This window comes from Apteryx mantelli, chromosome 6 (assembly GCF_036417845.1).
Source record: "Apteryx mantelli isolate bAptMan1 chromosome 6, bAptMan1.hap1, whole genome shotgun sequence".
NCBI lineage: Eukaryota > Metazoa > Chordata > Aves > Apterygiformes > Apterygidae > Apteryx > Apteryx mantelli.
The window spans coordinates 27,978,089-28,001,547 of record NC_089983.1 but is presented as its reverse complement, the minus strand read 5'-3'; the positions used below and the strand labels follow the sequence as shown (position 1 = coordinate 28,001,547).

Below are 23,459 nucleotides of genomic sequence, written 5' to 3'. Positions count from 1 at the left end.
GTAGGAAGGTGAGATGATAGGTAGTTCTAGAGTAAAATAAGCTCTTCGTGTCCCTCTAACAGTCTGCAGTGCCTCCTGATCAGACACAGGGCTCCAGAAAAGACTGAAAATATGCTCCCAGTAGGAAAAGGATAAGATTTATGGAGAAGCTGGTCAGGGGAATGAACAATACGGTAATGAGCGCAATCATTATTGGGCAAAGATTAATGTTTGATTCATAAATATGGTACAGTAAGAATTACTTATTAAAATTGATAATGCAACAGATTCTGATGCAATGAATGTAATGAAAACCTGCTGCTGGATTGTCTGGGCAAGGCACATACATCTTTCTTACCATGCACTTTATAGGATATTCATGGAGAGTTTTCTGGTTTAGACTCATGTATTTGATCCAATAATTTGGATTAATATTGTATTTTTATAAGTGCTTGTGTTTCAGAACTGATTTAGGAGTGGGGATGTGAAACTTCTACCATCTGACTAAAGTGCTGAAAAATCTAAGAGCCACCATAATTATGTTGTACGTTTCATCTTTATTTGTAGATAAAGTCTGCAGGGAAAGGAATTGTTCAAAATGTCAGAAAGAAATGATTTAAGGAACATCCTTGAACCAAAATGAGTTTAGTCCAGAACTTCTTGTCTGTAGGAAAAGAGACTGAAATAAAAGAGTCTTAAGTATAGTTATACTATGAGGAGAGGAAGAAAAAAGATCACTAGAGCTTCACTTGGAAAACCTAAGCAAGCATTAACAAACAATGCTTTATAAAATTATGTTTTGCAGGTAGTAAAACCAGATATTCAGATACTAATGTGCACACCTGAAAAGTATTTTTGTTAGTGTAACATTTCCAGAATCATAAATGCAGAGGGGAATATTTTTCTGTATTATTTAGGGAATGACCTGCATTTCAGCAGGTGGGATTTTAAAATTTGTATTTAGTCTCTATTTGTCACAGAACAAGGCACAATGGGAATAGCTGTTACTATGCTATTGCAGATGTTACTGAAATGTCAGATTTATTCTATTGATGTAGTGGGCTGCCACACGTCTTTACAAGTTGGATAGTAAATGCCCATTTACACACATCCATGTTTGCATCATGAATTCAGACTTTTTTTCTAATGGCACAAAATATCCATTAGGGAGGATTTGGGGGTATATTGTGCTACAAGGACCCTGAAATAGAAAGAGATAACACAGCTAGGAATTAACCAAATTGTTTTCTCCCTTTATTTCTGGACCAGCATAACTGAACGAAGTAGGTGACATTTGGATTTCTTTGCCATGATGTCACTTGCTGTTTTGTGGACAGTTTATTACTGTTAATCCCAGGAATGGGGTTAATGTTTCATGCTGCGATGACTGGGAAGCATAGAAACAAGGTCAGCAAAGACGAGAGAAGAAAGCAAACATTCATGACACCTTCCTCCAAACTACATTCTGAAAACAATCTATTGCCACTGGTTATCTCTCTCTAACCTGGCCCTGTGGCTGATTTTACAAGTCTAAATGGTTAGATTATCCAGTCCACACATAAAAATGATGCAGAGCGAGAGGAAGTGACAAAGATATTCCTGAACTTAGAGGACTGTGTGTAGAGAGAGAAAATGTATGTGAACACAATTCATAAGAAGTTCAAAAAGTTTATGGTGGAGTATGGGAAGGGAGAACATTTTTCACAATTTCTTTTCTCCCCTCCTCCCCCGTATTGGACAACCCCAAAGTCTGTTTAATGGTTTCTGTATTCAGGAGATATTTCTCCTGTGAACTGAATTTAGCAAGAATGTTTTCAAGGATCTACTTTTCATCCATAAATAACAGCAGTTGTGTTGCTGATTGTTCTGTTTTTTCCCGTAGGTTGGCCTAGTGAAACAATGTGATAAGTTAAAAGTATGGGGCTTTTTGTTCACAAAATGTATAGCATCAGTAACAGCTTTTGAGCATGCTTTTATCCCTCTCCTTCATCTCCTTCCCTGTCTGACCTTCATCCCCCAGAGAACTGTATACATCACATTTGCAGTCTCTCTTTCTGAGACCAAATGAGAGCAGTTGTAGGTTGGTGTGCTGATATTTTCTTTTGTATGCTTCGCTTCAAGATATTGACATCTTCTTTGTTTAAACCTAGCCAGTGAGAAACAGCAGGAGGAGTCAGATTAGCAGAGGAAGCTCTTCTGACTATTGATTTTTTTGTGCCTTTCAGTGGTTCATTAATTCCTCTAACAATTGCTTCTGAGGTAGCTGGCTGGTTGAGACCATCAGAAGCCAGCAGAATAGAGGTGGTCATGGCTGATAATGTCAACTTTGCCTTCTGAAGTCCTCTCCCTATAGGTCATTCATTTAGTACGAAAACAATATTGAGCTCCCTACAAATACAGAATACCTTCATGTTGAATATGACATTCTGGTTCTTCTACAGTTTATGTAGATACCAGAAAAGTATGAGCCAGCTGTTTCACAAGAGGGACAAAAGGTGGTAAGACAAACAGAGCACTGCAGAAATTAGCACTGTGCAAGAATTGTTAATATAGAAACAGTATGTTCAATTTTGTTTCACTGCTGTTGAATGGAATTGCTGTTATGTCTCTACCAGATAAAATTAGAATTCAAAAATATCTAGTACTGTATACCATGGCTGTTATAAAGCAGCAGGCTGGAATGAGGCTCTTACCTCTACAGATACCTCATTTTACAGTGAACTAGAAAAAGGATGCCTGTTGGAAAACAGTAGGCAAGTCATTATGGTATGAAAGTTCAGTAGGGCAGTACTGAAAATAGAACAGTAATTCTAAAGCTGTTTCTGGCACAGTTTTTCTTTCTTATGAGTCCCTCTTGTCCCTATCATTTCTGAGATAGATAGCTGTGAAATAATAAACATGACAGAAAAAGATGTTAACTCTATTCCAGAAGTCGTGACAATGATATAAAATCTGCATGCGGTTATTCTGTTTAGCTTTTTTTTTTTTTAATTTTTCAGTGTAGTATGAACTTTGTGAATCTGAGTGCTACAGCAGGGAAGGATCACAGTAGATCTTTCATAACACCACATATTATTCCAGATAGCTGTTTTGGGGGCTGTTTATAGCTATTGAATACAATTTGGAAGATTGTTAAGGGAATAAGGACTTGTGGAGTGTCCATAACCCATTTTTGTTTTACGTTATCTTTTTTAATCAGACAATCTTTGTAGTCTTTTTGTCTTATGGATGCTGTTAAGGGGTGATAATACAGTTATTGATTCTCATGTCAATCTTATGGAGAAATATTTCTTTAAATGCAGGTGAAAGTTATTTGCATATATGCTGGAGTATCCTCTGAAATTTTAGTCTTTTGTGCCTGGTCTGACTTAATTTGTTCTGACTGTTAAAGGGTCTCAAAATAGGAAAATCCAGATGGTGTTACCAAGAAACCCGTGAAATTTACTTTCTTGATGGAGAATGTCTTTTTTGATGTCTGTGGATAAACAGAACCGTGTCAATGGCTGAAGCGTGTTAATAGCTTTTTGTCTTACCCTCTTTGTTTTGGTTGGTCGACTTTTACAGGATTTACTTTAAAGTTAGAATATTATCTATCCTTTAAAAAAAATCATAAATTTGCCCCCTTTAGCCTGGGAGCAGCTTGACCAGACCCCATCAAGTTGTCTTTACTTTTGCTTTGCATTTTGTCTCTTCTATAGTATGCTGAATAGGCTTCAATACAGTGCTATGGGCTTGTTGATAGCATCTAGTCATTCCTCAAATAGCCTAAGTGCATGCAGTCACAAATAGCTTTGTGTAAGATGTTCCCCATCCAGTAGAGCTAATTGCCAAAGTGTAATTTTTCAGCATCTGGTGTGGGCTATTTTACTTGCCTGTTTGGAACACTTAACCACTGAGAAGTTTTCACCAGCTGGTGGCAGAACTCATGAAATTCTTGTAATCAGTAGGTCTCTAATAGGTTGAGGCTTCCTCTGGGGAGGGCAGTTGGAGTTCTGCAAAGTTTTTCACAGCTAGAAGCCGCACTTTGTATATCATTTCAAAGCCCAGAAGAGATGAGGCATGACATGAGGGGAGTGAAGGGAGAAAGTTCTCCCTAAAGAAATATTTCAACTTTAGCATTTTAGTGTTAGGATATTCTGGGAATGCGGTTGTTGTAAAAATATTTGCATTCATATGTAACTTTTCACAGTATAAATAAATAGTAAATGGTAGTCCTTAGTTTAGGGCACTTTATTTTCTAAAGCTCAGTACATCAGGAAATAGAAAAAGATAAGCACAAATTCGCCTTAATCATTAAAGGAAAAGCTGAAGTTGTAGTTTGTGTTTTTGAAAAAAATCCAGAGTTTGCAATGTTGATAATTTCTGATATTGCTCCTTTGCTTTTTGGACTGTGAAACATTCACATCTTTCATAGGAATGTTATAATGGGTACTATATTGTGTGCAATGGGCACTTTATACTGAGGGCGGATGAAGAGCATTTGGATATGTATTGTTTTAGTTCAAGAAGAGGTTATTTCAGTTTAGGCAGAAGAGATTTGTGATATGTGTTTGGGAAATTCTGATTCCATGTCATGCATAGACATGCCACCTCTAAATGCTAACTTGTTATCACAGTGTGTAGAAGTGATCATTTATTAAAATTTGTATTCGCTGTCCCCCATCAGGATTCCATCTGTAATAATTTTGCTTTAGATTTTTTTTTGTCAACATTATCTCCCGGTATAAGGACTTGTAATGTATTTAGAGAATTTGGCGATATCATTTTATGATTTTTTTTTAAATCAAAACAGAAGCAGGAAATGGTGCTGGATTTTTTGTTTTTAAGGAAAAACACATTTATCCAAAATGGCTGCTCCAGGGGGAGGCATCATAATAAATGTTACATTGGTGCAAAGAGTGCCATGCATCATTTTCTGGACATTCTGTGTGGTAGGCTAGTTGTTATAGTGACAGTGAAATATCAGCCCTTTTTTGGTAAGATTGCATTGAAAGTTTGCAGTCTGGAGTGTTTTTTTCTGTTTATTTTTGCACATGAACATCTGTACCGTTTCTTCTAAAGCTTTAAAATTGCACATCGCACTATGTTCAAAATAGGTGTCTGGGTTTTGTTTGCTTTTTTAACCTCAGATGCAACTGTTCCTATTAATGTTTGCCCTCATATCCAGAAAAAAGAAAAGCAAACCCTGTTCTTAATGTTGGCTTATCAGGAACTACATCTCTGTGGCTGCTGTCTTGCATAGCTTGTGGTACTCTCTGTTCACTGATTTCAGAGAAATGTTTTCACCTGAGCTGCTTCTCTATCTAGGTGTTGACTGTATGTGTTCAGAATTCTGTTTTTTATTCACAGCATGCTGTACTGGACAGTACAAGTACTACAAATAGTGAGAAACTATCCTATTAACTTAAATTATTGACCCACAATAGATAAATGGAATTGACTCTAGCTTTTTCTCCTTCCTCCTTCCATCCCCCTCTTTTCTTTGCTTTTTTGAGTAAAGCAAGAGACCCAAGCAATTTGATATATTATTTGGCTCCATCTTTGGTGCAAATACAGTTTTATCCAAGGAAGGAAATAAGAGTTTTCTTCTAAATGTACCCTATGTGCCTACCATTGTTTTAGAAAGATTATACTTCTACTAACCTGACTTTGGTAACAAGCCATGTTTTGTGACCTCTATGTGGTAAATTATTTTAACAACATGTAAACATTTTTCCATATGATCTAAAGGAATTTTAAAAAGTTCTCTTATCTGGAAAAGAACATAACATGCAAATAAGTTTATAAACATAATTTCATTCTGAATATTGCTATATGGATCTTCACTCTATATGAATTTACAAGCATGTTATTTTCTTCTCTATCGTGAACAGAAAATAAAGTTATTTCTTTAGGTAGAATTAAGAGCTGCTTCTTCACTCCTTATTACTTGATCTGTTTCCCCAGTTAGGCCCATATTTCTTTTCAGCTCCAGTTTTCATGCCAGGTAGTTGTCACTGATGCTGGAAATGGTGTAGAGGTAAATAAGACAGTAGCTTTTTTAAAATTAGTATAATTATTATTCCAAGCAGGTGTGCAGATCTCAGGCATGCTTATTAGGAAATGACTCAAACCTTAAAACTCAGGTTTATGTTTGAGGTTGTTTGGAATGAGGCACTAGTTGACTCATCTCCAGAAACAAAGAGCTTTTGTAGTCAGCCATGGTGCTCTCTTCAGTTACTTTTGCAAGATCACTTTTTTATTCTTCTCCGTCAGTTTGTTCGTGGATCTCAGAATTCACATCTTCTAGTTGAGTGTAAAGATAGCTGAAGTGGTCTACCTACAGATGGCCACCAACTGGCCAAACAGGGTTCTTTCTTAGAGAAACCATAAACATGTAAGCTTCCCTAATGAGGAGTTGTTTAAGAAGGTTAAGTTAATCTCTTCTTAAACTTTGTTTTCCCTTTCTCTATTTCCAGTTTAGAGACAAGAACTGAATTCTAACTACTTGTAGGTATAGGATTTGTGATTCCATAGGACTGTGAAATTCTAAAAAAAGTATTGTCATGCTCATAATCACCAGAACTTGCCATCTGTGTAGTTCCAAGGATGGCAAGGAGCCCTCTTTGTAGGCTGCAGTGATCCATACATCACTCTCAGATGTTTGAGGAAACTACTCATTTGGTTGGGAGACCTCCTGAAGGTGGAGGTGCACTCAGCCAGTGTAGCTGACCGTAACACACTGACTTCAACTGAAATATGGAGATAGAGACTACTGGACTTGTTGAGCAACATCTCCAGTGATGTATGCTACCCCAGTGACATCTACTGCCTATTATCAAGTCGTTCTGTGTATTATGGTATCAGCTAGCACAGTCTTAACTTTAAATAAACTAGTTGTACATAGCCCTGTTGTAGATACATCACATAAGATGAGGCGTTATGTCTCCTGAAAAAACAGCTGGAAATTATCTGCAGGATGTTAGACAAAATATCTTAGATGCATTTTATGCATCTTTTTAATGCACAAGAAATAGGGACTGATTTCATGAGCTGTGTACAATAAATATGCCCATTAAAGAGTGTGCTGTAGAGGGAGAGACAAGATTTTGTCACAACTTGTTGAAGTGGATTCAGAATGGTGCAGTGTATGGGACAATATTTGAAGAAACTAGTTAATACATGCTGCAAAGCAAATTAATAACATAAACAGTCCCCAATGATTTCTTTTCCCTCCTTCACTTAGTGATCTTATCTTTCTGTCCATTTTCCATTTGTCATTCTGCCTGTAAGTCTTCTCAAGTTGGGAAAATACCTGATTTTTTTGTTGCAGAACTCCCTCTTTAGTAGAGAGTTATTTAGGGATTTCCACTGCATGTGTGTTTGCTTTGTTTTCCAGGAAGCCGTTATATGGATTATTTCAATATAATTCCAATATGATTGGACTAGAATCATTAGATGATCCCTCAGATACCTGGGAGATTATAGAGACTATTGGAAAAGGCACTTACGGTAAAGTCTATAAGGTTGCCAATAAGAAAGATGGCAGTCTGGCAGCAGTAAAGATTCTGGATCCTATCAGCGTAAGTAAAAATATTTAACTTTAACTTCATTGTTAATTTAAGAGTTCTCAAACAGATTTGAAATGCAGATCAAACAATTGATGGAACAACTTCACAGAATGTATTGGTGGAAGTAAACAGGATTTGGTACTCTGTTTCTGGTATTGGGTTTGGCACTGAAAAGGTGCAGCTGACAGTTTCATTGTCTTGTATGTTATCTGAAGACAGGATTTGCCTATTTTCATTTGTAGCTCTATATAATTCTTCTGGTACAAATATTAGATATCTGTGCTTGGAGCATGCATGTGATCAGAGGGCACAGAGGCATTCCTCTTGGGGCCTACTAGAGCAATGAAAATACTAGATGCTATTGATCTTAAATGTTCTTATTTTAATGTACGTACTCCATAAAAGAATGGCTTTTGCTATCACAGAAGTACTGTGAACTTCAGAATACTGTGTAGTAACCTTTTAGAAGTGGACAGTACTGCTGAGCAATAGTTAAAGTAAAAATAGAAGAAGAGTAGAGGCCCAAATTCTCTGAGGTAGTTGTGTGCCAGCTCCAGTTTTAGTAGGATTTAATGTCTAACTTCCCTGAGAATCAAGACTCTAGTTTTCAGTGGAAGATTTAATTGACAGCTGTACAGGTTGGATCAAACTGGAGTCTGATCACAGTAGTTGGGCTAAAATATTAAAAGTTGCTATTCTGTCATCTACAGAAATTCATCTTGTTCTTCTCTTGTATAAATTCAAAGAAGGTACTAAACAGTAAGATTTCCTTTTTAGCAAAGTATTATACATATTCTCATTTTTTGTAGGTGCTTAAATTTTCTGACAGTCTGTGCAGAAATGAGGAAAGATTTAGGGCTTAAGTACTTTGCTGCATTTTGGGCTGTATGTTGATGATATCAGTCAATATTCTGTAATTGACACAGAAGTGCATCACTGACAAATATTTAGTAATGTATGCTAATTTTATGGATTTTGATGTGCCTCTGTTTAATGGTTTCTGGTATATGTTTTTCTTGATGGGTTTACAAGACATCCTCTTAAGGATGTTTTTATTTTTACTGATGTCCTCTTTAAGGTTTTCTGAAATTGTTCTCTAATTAGTCCCCCCTCATGACCTTAGCATGAAGACTGAAACACAAGTTCATATATTTACCTTTAGCTCACACATTAAAATATATGCATGTTTAAAAAACAGCTTAGAAAATAATACATGTGTAAATCCCTTATTTAGAGAACTGAGCAAAATTAAGCATAACTTTTACTTTTTCTGATGACATATATTATGCGTTAGAAGTAGCCTTGAAGACAAACTGCTTAGTTTACATACAGTTCACATTTCTGTATGCAGAAAAACAAAAGTGGCGTGATTTGGTTTGGATTAAATTTATAATAACAACTGAGTACTTTCAGCTGCATTAAAATAAAAGGATTTTAAACAATTCAAACGTTGTTCTTGTTATCCATGAGAGTTTGTTCTTGGTTTATACAGACTTGCTGTGTTTATATATTCTGTATGTCTGTGTTTTCTATTTAGGATGTAGATGAAGAAATTGAAGCAGAATATAATATTTTGCAGTTTCTTCCCAATCATCCTAATGTTGTTAAATTTTATGGGATGTTTTACAAAGCAGATCAGTATGTGGGAGGACAGCTCTGGCTAGTACTCGAGGTAAAAACATTTTGGTAATATTACACCTTAACTAGGAAATGTAGGTGGGTCTCTGTAGTGCCAGAAGAGTCACAGACTTTCATGATTCTCTGATTGGGGACATTAATCAAAGGACTGGTGATAGGTGATATGTGACAGTCCGCTGCTGAAAATTACGTACATGCTTGAAGCTTGTTTAACAGGAAATGTTCTTGCATTTTATTTCTATTCAAGTTACTGCTTTTTGCCTCCAAAAACAATGAAACCTTTTGATAAGAATGGTCTGTCTGAAAGCAGCTTGATTTTTCATATTAGAGAACATATAAGTAAAACATTTCTCTAAAATTTTGAAGAGGTCAAGCACCCAATCTTTTGGGAATCCAAGAGATTATGAAGTGTGACATAGAGGACAGTTACCAAACATGCTGCATGTTGCAAAAGTGAACAGAGAAAATGTAACAGGAAAATGTTTTATGGTAATTTGAAACTTGAAGCAGATTGTTGTTGAAAACCTAGCAACAGAAATGCATTCTAATAACTCTTCTTGTTTAATGGCATTCAAAATTCTTGCAGTGAGAAGTGTAATTTTGGTTGTCTTTTTGCCAGTTAATTGGCTTCCAAAGATTGCTGCAAGATGAGGATTTCTTCTGGATGTTTTCTAGGCTTAATTGATAGAAAGCTCTGCAAAGAGTTATGAGCAGTAGCAGACCATTCAAACATTTCTTTTTGTTATATCTACACCAATAAAAGCTAGCATTCACTTTTTAATTACTGATCATTTTAGAAGTTTCAGTCCCTGTTCTTGAATAGTGACTGGAATCAGAATAGGGAATTTCCATTTCCTTTTCCACTTTAAGTCATGGAATTCCGACAATACATCTGACTTCTATGCACTGCAGAACTATGTTGTTTGAAGGAAAATATTTAGATGTGTGTCTTATACTAAATTTCAGTAATTATTAAAAAAGGAGCTTTAGGGTTTTTGTTTGTTTATTTATTTATTTATTTTTTACTGCATGCCTATTTTCTGGCTTTGTATTGACTTATGTGCTTGATTTCCCATGTATTTTGTTTTTTATTGCAAATGTAACACGCTGGACAGATAAATCACACATGCTATTCTGTATAACATAATTCTGTACAGCAAAATTGTGCAGTATGCTATGCAACAAAATTGATGAATGTACAATTTGAGGGAGTTAGATCTTTGTACAGACCTTATCAGTTAACTCAGTATGTTGATGTCGGGTGTTTTTTGGTGCATATTATCCAAAATTTTGAAGGAAGTTGACATTAAAAATTTATGTTTTCCTTATAAGGATGAATTTACCAGGAAAGGTCAACAGTTTCATGTCTTGGAATTTAAGTGCAAATTTATGTATATATAGCAGTTACTTTTTACATTATAAATTAATGATTTTTTTCAGTAAAAGGGAATATACAAAGCAGTCAGTTACTTTGATCCCTGAGACTTTGATGAAATATATTCATTTGATAGGCAACTTCTAAAATCTTGAATTAAATGTGTGGGGTTTTTTTCCTTAAGGCACAATTCTGCCATGTTTACTCACTACAAACAGGACCTTACTTAGGTAATGCCTGAGGTGAGGAAGAGTGGCAGAAGTAGACACTTAAAATATTTTTATGGTGGTGCAATTTAATACATAGAGAATTTTAGAGATAAGCATTTGTATTTCTCAGGTATAGCACAAACTACTGTAAAGCAGGCTTCACTACTTTTCCATCTAAATATGCATTACTTTATTAAGTATTACCAAGAGACACAAAGCGTTAATGAAATCTGTCAGTTCATTTTTATCCCAAATCTTTGCTGACTGTTGACAACAGTATCACTGCCAGCTGCAGTAGTGGTGTTTGTGGGATTTATTTATTGTCAGATACAGTAATTCATTTCACATATGCTACCAAACCACTGTCTGTATCATTTTCAGTCACAACCAGTCATTTTTGAAGTGATGGCCTACTTTTTATAAATTCTGTGGGGAGGGAAATAATGGAAATAAGATTAGTACAACCTGTCGCAATAGAACACAATTAGTGCGATGAAAGCAACAAACAAAAATCCTTGACTTAATGATTCTTCAGCAAATGGCTAAGCATGGAGAGAAATACATGCACTTTCTCTCAGCAGAAGATGAAGTTTTCATATAAGTATATTTTGTGCTCAGTACCGGTCTGAATGCTCCCATGCATTTAGATTTAAAAAAAAGTCCCTACGAAAGAATTAAAAGGAAAGTCAAATTTCTGCAGGAATCACCAATGCTATCATTGATGAAATTTTGCTTTAGGAACTTATTTGCATAAAGGATTTCTTGTGTATCATGTGATCTGGTCCTTTCCATGAACTAAAACTTTTAGTCTAGTAAAAATTTTTGATGCAAGGATAGTTAGTAATGAATGAGAGAAAATATCCATGTATCACAGAAATTGCAGTGTTGGAACTGACAGGTAATTGGTAAAGTTTATCTGTGAAATGCAAAACTCAAATCATTTGCAGAGCTTTTGGTTTTATTCTGTTCTCCTGATTTATGCTATAGAACTTTATGCTTAATACTGACAATGTAAAATGAACTCATGCTGAAGTGCATGTGATTTCTGTATGGCAGAAAAGTTGGTAAGGGAGCATGCTACAGAAACAGGTCTAGAAGATAAAATTCAATGAAAGAAAAGCAGTTAATTTTTGCATCATTTTGCTGTCAAACAATTGTAAATATTAAAGTAAGAAAAGGACAGGGAGAGAATGGGAAGAAAAAAGGAATTGCTAATAGAAAGGCATAGACAGTAAACTAAAGATGTGGGTGAAAACTATATACAAAGATTTTAATTCTACTTTTTCTTCTTCTCCTCCTTTGAAGTATGGCAGCCCATTAATGGAAAATGCTTGCAAGAAACTGCTTTTCTGGATCAGAATGTTTCATCTTAGTTGTTGGCAGCACATGCCATCAAGTCTGAGTATAGAGATATGGCTTCTGTCTCTTTTATATTGCCTGCCAGCAGGAGCATTGATAGAGTGAAAGTTTGAAATGACTGTAATTTGTTGCCTCCCAGTTATCAAGAGCATCAGTCTTGTCTTTCTGACCTTTTCTTTGCACAAAAGCAGTTTCTCAAAAAGACAGTGCACATATTATTGTGAAAATACTCAAATAAGTTAAATTGAACTTGCAAATCCTCTTTTAGCAACAAGATGCAGTCCTGTTGTTAAAATATTTTGATTTTTAGTTACATTTTATAAGTTACATTTTATAATCTTCAGTTTCAGCTTTCCTCCCCACACTCAAATCACTGTGATTTATTTTCAACATTGCTAATCAAATGCATTTTATGACAGGGAGGACAACATAAATAATTGCAGGTAAAAGTCTAGCTGTTCCCAGACTTGTGTTGTAGTGCAGCTTTGCATAGTACGCGTTCACAGCCTGAACAAGCATGTTGAGTAACTGAGATCTTGTCTTGCTTCTTTCCCCCTCGTGCCACCCCCCTTCACAGCTGTGCAATGGAGGTTCTGTCACAGAGCTTGTCAAAGGCCTGCTGAAGTGTGGCCGACGGTTGGATGAAGCTGTAATCTCATACATCTTATATGGTGCTCTCCTGGTAAGGATGTTCACTGGGCTTGTAATGACAGCAGAGGGAGCAATTTACTCATCTCGGACATACTGTACATTTTCCTTTTATAAAGTATGGTAATGTTGACAATATTATGTGGGCTATTATAGCAGCAGGGGTTGTATCAAGCATGTAATCCAGTGGACAGATGTTTCTATAGAGTATGTGCAGATTGTCTTCATTACATTCCCTAATAGTAGGGTAATTGTTTTTAAATAAGGGAGTAAACTTATTTTTTGTTACTGCTGGCATATAGGGCCTTCAGCATTTACACAATAACCGGATCATTCATCGTGATGTCAAAGGGAGCAACATTCTCCTGACAACAGAAGGTGGAGTCAAGCTCGTTGACTTTGGTAATGACTACTTCCTATTTGTTTTCCTGATATATGCAGTGTAGCCGAAGGCATCTGTTTACTTTCCACTGGGAAGGCAGAATGCCATAGTGAAGAGACTTTTCCAGGAGGATACTCAAGATTAATGTAGGAGGAGAAATGGAAAAGGAACCTGATACAGCAAGAGTAAAAATTCTAACCAAAAATCAGTTATAGACTTTTAACTTAAAAGCTTGAGTATAATAATTTAATGACTTAAAAATAGTTCCAGAGGTGCCATTTTATTTACAAAGCTCTTTTGCATTTCATAAGGAATGTCAGTTTCAGGGCAGTTGTCCTTCTAATTTGAATTTAAATATTCCATCTTTTGCATATGAAAAGGAATCATTCTTCTCTGTCAAATGACTTTTACTAGCCTGGAGCACATTTATTCCCTCTGAGCAGAAGGCAAAATGGTCCCCTGGGTCCAAAACCAACATCCATTTAATTTGTGATTATTGCTGTTAGATATGGACATGGCTACTTTGGAAACATCAGTAAGAAACAGAAGAGATAGATAGATGGAAAGATAGATAGAAAGATAGATAGAAAGGGACTTGGCAATGGAATTGAATTCAGATCAACATTTTTCCTCTAAATATATGCTTGGAGAAATAAGGAGATGCTGTAGTCCCTCAGAAGACTATGTAGTGGAATGAATAATTTTATTAACAGTAACAGGAAAAAAGATTAGTAGTGTATGATTTATTAGTGAAACCATATAGTGCATCACTGAAAATGGTATTGTGTGAATAACAGTTGTTTGCTTAACAGTGCATGAAGGTAAAGAAAAACATTTACAAAATGAGAATAGCATAAAATTGCATGCCAGAAATCCTGCATATAGTAATATTACAAAAAATTCCAAAAACATGAAATGCATGCAGTGCAAAACAAATTTAATACTGATGATGTCACAGTATTATAAATTTAACAAAAAAAAATCTGCTGAAGATTATAAAATAAGTTAGGAAGCAGGTGTGTCTAGTACCTTCTAGGAACAGAAATTCATTATGTTGAATGGTAGAGGTAACAATTAAAATAGTGCTGAGAGAAGGATGTGGCCTCAAGCGAAACTTGCAGCGAGTCTCTGGGCTAGTAGGGGGAAAAAAATCACTTTTCATTTGGGGAAGTTTTACCAGTATGATCTTTATTCATAACTACTCTCTTCTGGGAAAGGTTGGTTTTTCTCTCCAAAGCAAAAAAAAAATTCTCGTCAGGCATATCAAAGGCATTATCTGCAGCTGAAGCTCAGATTTGGAGCTGTTGTTTTCAAGGGCACATGTCTGTGCAGCAAATCCAAGTGGCACATTCTAGGAATCTGAGAATTTCAGCCTCCTGGTGTCCTGTGGGAGGATATCAGTGGAGGTTTCTGGTTCCATATTTAGGGTTTTTTTTCTGTTTTTAAGCTAAAACAATAACAACTCTAGAAAATTATAACAAATATGACTACCTCAAAAAAAAAGACATGAGCTAACTGCTTAACAGTCAGGAAATGTCAGGATGCCCACATGTCTGTGTGCTGCCATCTGAAGAAGCATCATGCTGCATGCTTTCATTAAGCTGCTCTTTTTCCCTGCAGCCCACTGCCTTAGTCACAGAGGGGACTCTGGGAATGAATTAGGACTGAGTCACAGATGAAACTGTTGTCTATAGAACTGTTTGTCTCATTTGTTGCAGAAATTGGAGGCTGTATAGTGAAAGATGCAAGGAGTTCAGGAAGAGAAAGGTCTCAATTGAATGATATCAAATTAGAGTCTGTTCTTGCTTCTGCCACAGCTGATGTTGGCAAGTCACTTGTATCAAACTTTTTGGAAGTAGCTACTGTGTACTCCTCATTTTCCTGGTATCTGGTCTGAAACGTCTTTGTCCTCCTTTGCAGAAGACCTAAGTATTCTTGAACTGCAGCTGAGAACTATTATAGCTCTACCTGAAGTATGTGAAGCGCCTGAAAATTGAAAGATCTCAGATTGAGTACCCCAAAATAGTGGATGCATTTGATACTTTTAGGTTAATCTCTGGGGTTAATAATCCTCTCCTATTTCACAAGAATGTTAAGGAGATTTATTGTTTGATAAGGAGGGAAGGAAACATGTCAGAAGGAAAGGAAAATAAGAATTCTAGATTTAGTATAGGATTCAGTATAGTAAATAATGGACTGGAACTCAAACTGATGGAGATAAAAGGAAATATTCCATAGCTACCTATTCATTGAGCACTATCCATTCTGTCCATGGAATGAGGCAGAATCTTGTGGTTAAAAAAAAAAAAAAAAGATTTCATAAATAAAGGCTGTACATATGGCTATTCGGTCACAGATAGCGTTACACAGACATCATTAATTGAGGTGTTTCTTTACCTTTATTGCATGACTTTGCAACTTGGCTTTTCAATATAATACACATTTTCCCCCTCAACTGCTCTCAGCAGCATGGTATACTTGAATAAATGTTGATCACAGTGTAAGTTGACCTGAAATGTCTGCAACTTACTATTCATTCATGCTCTCTCACATTCCCTTGTGCTCTCTCAGCTGTTTGGTATTCTGTATTGTTTTGGAGCATCCACAGATAGCAGCTACAAATTAGGCTAGCTGAAGAGAAATCAGACTTAATGCACAGAGGCATGCTGTAGGTTCCAGCCCTTAACTGTTTCACAGTGCTGACCTGGAAGTGACTGAAGGGTTGCAGTCACACTGAAATAAAAAATAAATACAGTATTGAATCTTGAAGCAGGCAATTTAATTATTTGACCTAGAGATTATAACTGAGTCCCAATTTCTTATTTATTGGCAGCAAACACAGTTCTGTTATATGTGTTTCTAGCCATTTTTCTTTGTCTATGGGTAATATCATAGGAGCAGACCACTGAGGGTTTGGGGTTTTTTTACAGTGTTCACATGAAATATTTTTTAAGTCAATATTGGTTTTGTGTCAGCTAGTTGGAATGCTCCTGAACTCTACAATTCAATTATATTTTGGCGAGAAAACAGAAAAAGATTTTTTGTGGAAGTTCAGTCTGATTTGTTAATGTTGTTTGATTTCACTCCAGTTCCTTCCTTCCTTTTTTCAGCTGTGCTGCAGTAGTTCAGCCCCAGTCAGAACTGAAGCACAGGCTTTGTTTTAAGCATGTGCTTAACTCTAAGTATAAGCTTCAGTGTGCCTTAAGCTTGTGCTTTTTCTCAGTAGGGAAAGACTTAAGCAAGTGCATAAATGTTTTGTTGAACTGTAGCCTCTGCAAATACTCCAGTGATCAAATTTCCTGCCAGCAGTGTTCAGGGAATGAATTTCATCTGGACTTTGGGCAATATTTCTGGAACAAAAGTTTTAAAGTCATATCGTGATTAGAACAGTTCCAGTTTATATTCATCAAAACAGCAGAAAGACACGTCTCTGTGATTTAGGTTGCCAGTTAAATATTTTGAATTTTAATGAAAGTGCTTCAGACTGAGAGTCATTCACAAAAAACAATTCTGAAAGGAAACAGCAAGCTGTGATCTGCCTGGGACAAGCTATGATTAAAGTAAAAAATGAAATGAATCAAGTAAATAATTCAGTACAAATGATACATCTACTTTGGTCAGACGTTCTGCAGCTGTGCAGGCGTGGGGTTTGTTTTCTAGACACTTGAAATAAACTAACTGAGATGACATAATGAATTTGAAGCCAAATTTGGATCTGTTTTATTGTAGGTGTTTCAGCCCAGCTCACCAGCACACGGCTGCGTAGAAACACCTCAGTGGGAACACCCTTTTGGATGGCACCTGAGGTAGGCAAACATTTTTCTTAATCCTATTTGTGTTGTCTCCATTCATTGCAATGCACACTTTGTTGCCAGTTCCACACAGTCTGAAAAAAATATCTTTTCTATCCCTCCAATGACTGTATTTTTACTTCCCTCTACATCTATGGCCCCTGTTCAGTAAGATAAACATCCTGTTAGAATATACAGCATGGATTCCTTTAATAGTAATCGTCAATGTTATCTTCTCTGTAATGTTTCCGGAGAAGTATAGATAATCTGTAAATAACTGAGGGTTTCCTTGAAGGTTTTGTGACTTTCCAGTCAAATACTGTATTTTAGCTCTGTGTAATTCTATAGATCCGTTTCTTAGGTGAAGAGTTCCAATATGGCATATTAAGGGCAGCCTTTCACAAAATTGTCAGGTGTATAGTAGATAAGGGTCTACAGCTGAGACCCTGGAGCGGCGGTGGTGGGGTTCCTAAATCTGCAATGCTGCAGCCTCCTGATATTCCACAGATACAGGGACTGATCCCCTGCCAGTCTTCAGGTTTCTGACAGAAATCTGCTCTTGGATGTTCTTACACAGTGTGAATGACATCACAGGTCAGCATCTGTGTACATTTCATGATTTCCCTTACATATGATAAGGTTTCTGGTCTGAGAAAACACATGCAGTTTTCCTACAGTTGGCTAATTGATCTATTTTGTTCATCCATTTGTTCAGTTATGATGGTAGATATTACTCTGTTGTGGCTTCACTGAGCATGAGAAAGGTACATTAAGAAGTGGTAGTTAATATGCTACTTATGTGTGCTAGTAGGAGCTGAAACTTTTAACACACTTCCTGATCTATTGCTGTATTGACTTAACCCCCATATTTTAAAAAAAGGTTACATTAATGAGGATGTAATGTCCACTGAACTGAAATATGCAGAGAATATGCAGAGAATAGTAATAGTAGGGAAGAATGGCATCTGGTAGTAATTTCTGACTCATCTGTCTTTTGAAAATCTTAATGTATTTACAAACATTTAGTTCTTCTTCTCCACTAGTGTGTTATGTCAGACATTCAAAATGTCCTGCAGATTTTACTTCAGGGGAGTATGTTTTGGTGTGTTTGTCTGTGGAAAAGATAAGCAGGGTGAGGAGGAATTCCCATACTCCAGTCTTGCTACAGGACGTTGCAAAACCCTGACTCAGCCATGTATTCTTTAACTTTAATAGCAGACTGTCTCGTGAACTATTTTGGCCAAAAAAAGTTGTAGTAAATTAAGTTTTTCAAGGGTGCTGGTTAGCCACAACATTGCATAGTTCAAAGTAGTCATATACATGTTGATATCATGGAATCAGTCATAGTATGAAGGTAAATATTGAAATGGAAATAATTGTTTACTAAGATAGAACAATAGCTTTCAGGTATAGTCAATCTGCTGCAATACATACTGCTCCTCCCAGATTTTTCAAAAGTTATAGAGGAAGAGCAGTAGCTAATAAAAACAGATGAAAAGAGCATCAGAAAACTGAACCTTTGTGGTTAAAAAAAAATTTCCACCACTGAACAGTTACAGGTATCAATGCGGTAGTGCAGATGGCAGGGTGAAAAAGCAACTTGTGTGTATTCTAGTAAAATTTCATCAAGAGTTTATTCTCACAGAATTAAAAAGCAGTCAGTGCTGCACAATTAATCCATGTTTCAATTATTGTTTATTTGCTTTAGCAAGATTTATTTCAAAACAAAATTACACTGGTAACTGATTTTCTTGCTTCTGCTGTCTCGTTGCTTGTTTCTGGCTATTATTCTACACTAACCAAAAGACTTGCATGTTAACATGCAATTGGTATTTGTTCTTGGTTTGCCTAGTTCGATCTTGGTTTGTATTAGAATCTTTGGTGTGTTTTAACTGTTTTTACTGTCCGTGGTCACTATCCATGTTTCTATGTGGCTCCAAGCCTATATTTTAGAGTCTTTTTATTGAAAAGTTAAAGTCTTTAACCAGCTTCCTCCTTGCCTGTAGCCAGGCTGCTGACATCTGCTTAGCTATGGCATGCTGTCACCAACGGAAGCTCCCAGCTGGCATGCTGGGAGCATAAAAAATCACATGGGGAAAAAAAACAGAGGAAGAAGCTTTGTTGTAACAATTTGAGTACTGTGAAACTGTGAATTAGGTAGATGGGATGAATGCTAGGAGGCCACAGCAGGAGAGAGCATGAGTCAGGACAGACCAAAGTTGCAGTGGTTTGACTTTGGGAGATGGTGCATGGCCTCTGTATGTTTGTAAGTAGCGAAACCTGTAGATAAGAATGCTTTCACTGACTGGGGACATGCACGCTAAGACTCTTGGGCTAGCATAGATTAAAAATGGAGAAAAATAATCTTCAGAGGACCTAGCCAAGTATCTTAGACCATATTTTTATATCGCCCTCCCCAGACATAACCATTTTCTTTCCATTTCATGAAGTTTAGAAAGTTTTAGCACACTGTTAAATAAAAGCCCTGTATGCACTGCCCCTAAATTTGGGGTGGAAGATGTTAGTCTTGACCCTTCCTCTTTAAGAAGCAACAAATATTTTCATAAGGTATAATTTATAAAATTAAAAACTAGGGAATGAAATGGGAGGGGTCTGTTTTTTCGTAAATTGTTAAATCTAAATAACAGTAGTTGCCTTCAACAGAAATGACGCTATTAGATTTGTTTGAGTTTTGAGGAATTTGGGATAGATCTTACAGTTTGCATCTGTTAAACACACACAAATCCTTCTGTATGGCAAACAATTTAAAGTATCATGCCAACATTGTTTCTTTTAAAATATTTTATATTCCCATCTGCTCCTCTTTCTCTTGCTAAGGAAGGCTGATTGCAGCTGAACAGAGAAATGAAACTGCTGTAACGGATCCAAAATTGCTCTCATACAGTCTCACAAAGAATGGTTGATATTTTACCATCTCCATAACAACCGGCTTACGTCACAAAGGAGACACAAGATACCATAGTAACTCCTGTGTAAGCATTATTTATGAAATCACCTTGGTTGGAGACATTCTGAAACCTTTATAAGAAGTATACTCATTTAGACAGTAATGGGTATATTCTGAAATATTTTATTAAACTCAGTTTATAACAAGTATTTTTTACAGTACTGTTTTGCTTGAACAATTGTAATCAAAGGCAGTAATCATACCAAATTTATTACTCGTCCTGCTTGAAAATATTCATTCTCGAAGTACAAAGCCAAAGAAATGAGTAGACACTTTGAGATAATTTAAATCTGAAAATACAACACACCTGTAACCAAGGTATGTTATGAGCATAGCACATCAGAAGAAATGCAAGAGTAGCTTTTAAACACTATCTGTTTTGAGAAGATTTTTTTAAATTACCAAGCCAGTACCATAATCATAGTAACTCATATCACATTTATATGCCTGTGTGAGCCACACTGCTCGGGCTGCATGGATATACTAATCTGCAGAACAGCTGCAAGATGCTTGGTTACCCATTATGCTGAACTGGCTTTTGAATGACAAATTGTATTACACTTCTGCTTAAGTCATTACAGTTGCTTTCTTTGTGTTCATGTGAATGACATATTTCAACTGACATGTGAGATGCAGTTTACCTTGCTTTTGGGGAGACTTTTCTGGTATTTTTAAAATATGCAGATGAATTTTTATGTGAAAGATGAAAGCTTAGGACTGCAATAAACTGAAAAACCCTGTCTGGGTAGCAGCTCTTTAAGAACAACGATTTTTAGATGAGACTGTGGTAAAATCAGTAAAGGCTAGAAAAACCCTAAACAGTCACAAAAATCTTGTTGCCTGAAGGTTTTGAAGTAGGATATAATCTCTCTAGAAGCCAAAAATACCTTAAAATAAGTGGACAAGAAGGAAATATTATTGCTTAGGGAAACTGAAAGCATGAAGATTAGGATTTTTTTTTTTAATTGAACTTCTGTTATCTTTCTGTGAAACATGGGAGCCCCAATCAGCGCATAAGGCAATTGTGAGACCTCATGTTATCCAAGTGGAAGAAAGATGAACTTAATCTGAGGGGGACTAGAGAGGGCAGATGAAAAGCCAGCCTTGCAGGAAAAGACTACAGGAGTGTTTTAGTGAAATGAACCTTGTGAAATGAATCTGATAGGGAATATGTTTGCTGTCTAGAAATACAGTATGGGTAAACCCTTGGAAAATAAAACCTGGAGAAGAGGGATGCAAAGATTATTCAAGCTAACAGCTGCGAATAACTGGATATAAGCAGGGCACAACTATGCTGGAAACTAGAACCACTGGGACTGGGAACAGTCTGCATAATGAGGAAAACCAGCATATTTTAAGATGAAACTTCCAAAATATATGAAAAGGATTATATGACATGGTACTTGCAATAGCAAAAGATCATAGGAGATAGCAGTGACTTAGGGTGGTATAAGGTCTCCTGTTCAGCTCCGTTCTTGCTGGTCAGTGTGAAAAGCAGCAGTTTAACAATTTTGAGTGACTGGGACATCCTAGAAGGCTCTTTTTTTCTGAAGACTGTAAAACTTGAATAGCAGCAGCAGGACAAATTTTGTCCTTGAGCATTTGTTTTGAGCAGAGCATAGGATTAACCAAAATGTTGTTGAAAAATGAAAATGCATGGGAAAAGCTAGGCTCTGTTGAAGCAACTGAAGAACTTGGGAAGGAGAAGTCAGTTTAAGAGGGAAGCTTTAAAGTACACTCACTGAAAATCGATCGTTGCTGTTTAATCTAATTAGTATCGTCTCACACTGACAACACAGACATGCAGAACCTGGAACACTGAATACAGGCAATCTAAAAAAAGATAACTAAGGCAAGCTAGTTTAAATACTGTGCTGGTTTTATAGCTGCCTGTTGCCAAACTATTAAGTTACCTAAAATCTGCTTCTATCTTCCTGAAATTGTATTGGATGCTGGCAGGGAGAATCAGATCTGAAACCTTTGAGCTTGAACTGCCTTTACATCTTTAATTCTAAATCTTAACATTTCTGTTTTCAATCTCCAGTGCAGATCTGGACAAAAGCTAGTAAGAATAGGTTTGCAGTTTTTCTAGTTCTTTTTCCCAAATAATTGAAATATCACAAAAGCACACAGCTGTACGTGTGTTCTGATAGTCTGAGTTTTGCTCACACTTCACGTTTTAGTTTCATAATATTATCGTGTCTTGTTGGAAACTTGACTCTTGAAACAAGCTCATTTTAGTATCAGTACATTTTTTTTCTTTGACCCAAATCTACTTTTAGAATCACAAATCAAAGAAGATACTCTCAGACAGAAAGAACTGGAGAGATGCTGAAGGTATTTATAACCACGTGGAGTGAGCTGTTATATTTTATCGATACCCGTTAGAAAATGACAGTGGTGCTTACATATTTACGGCTTAAAAGGAACGTAATTGAAACACAGTTAATCCTTTGAAGAATTAGGTGTAGAAATGTGACATACAACAATAAGAAAGGCTGATGTATTGGTAAAGGTATCATATGAGTTCTGAAATAATGAGTTCATGAAGGATGAAATCCTGGCTCTGTTTTGCTATTGATTTCAGAGGGATTTTGATGTCACCCCATTATTTAAAGCTTTGTCAACTCTGTATTTGGGATATTTGTTTCCATCTTGCCAAGATAAAGTAATGATCAGTAAGAGTTTCCTGGAAACAACAGATTGTTTTTCTTCCTATTGCTGAATCGAGGCGTATTTTCTTCGATGATATTCAGTTCATCTGAGCGTCAGAACAAAATTCTGAAGTGTTAGAACAGTAGGTGTCCAGCTAAAATAATCTTAAATCTGATCATATGCATGTGAAATAAGTCAAATCCTAAAACAATGAATAATATTTTCAGTGTTATATTTCGGTATGAAGCTGTGTCTCTGCATCATCTAATGAAAAACTGAACAATTAAACTAGTAAAGAAAAAAAGGTAATTTGCATTAACATAGCTGGAAAGTATGTAAAGGAAAGATCAGATATTGCAAAAACTCAGCAATTTTTCCACTGAAGTCAATATTCATTACAGTAAAGGCTGTCTTCAGGCCTTAGAGTTTGGTTAAAAAACATAGCTTTCTTTTACTAAATTAGGGCAGATTTATCTTATTTGTCTCTCTATTATAGGAGACATGAAAATCAAATTTGCAAAAAAGCCATTTAGTAGTAAATATATCACGTTTAGTTGAATGAGAAGTTGGAAAAACAGTGTAGAAAAGATCACCCCATCACAATCCTGGGCTTATGTTTTCAATTAACTCTAGATAAATATGTACAGTAGATACACTCCCCTAAAACTATTGAGTATATTCTCCTTTTGCCACACTTCAACCAACCTTATTTACCAGCCCTTTGCTTACTCAAGAGACTGAAGGTCAGCTTCCTGTTAATAGCTTTAGGTCTTTTTTGCTTTAATTCCTTGTTAGCTAAAATTAGTTCTTCTGATACGCACATTTTCACTACAGCCTTTAGATGCCAATTAAGTATGGAATTTTTGTAAATGTTGATTTGTAATGAACTGTAGGAATCCACAGCT

General features: G+C 36.2%; 1 protein-coding gene across 1 annotated transcript in view; it reads left to right on the top strand.

Moving 5' to 3' along the window:
• Positions 1-7,026: 7,026 nt before the first annotated feature.
• Positions 7,027-23,459, top strand: part of MYO3B (myosin IIIB) — a 199,470-nt gene continuing 183,037 nt past the window's right edge. The window contains exons 1-6 of the mRNA XM_067298626.1: positions 7,027-7,106; positions 7,358-7,541; positions 9,067-9,201; positions 12,688-12,792; positions 13,061-13,160; positions 16,870-16,946. Coding sequence (XP_067154727.1) covers positions 7,027-7,106; positions 7,358-7,541; positions 9,067-9,201; positions 12,688-12,792; positions 13,061-13,160; positions 16,870-16,946 — 681 coding nt within the window. The remainder of the gene's footprint in view (positions 7,107-7,357; positions 7,542-9,066; positions 9,202-12,687; positions 12,793-13,060; positions 13,161-16,869; positions 16,947-23,459) is intronic.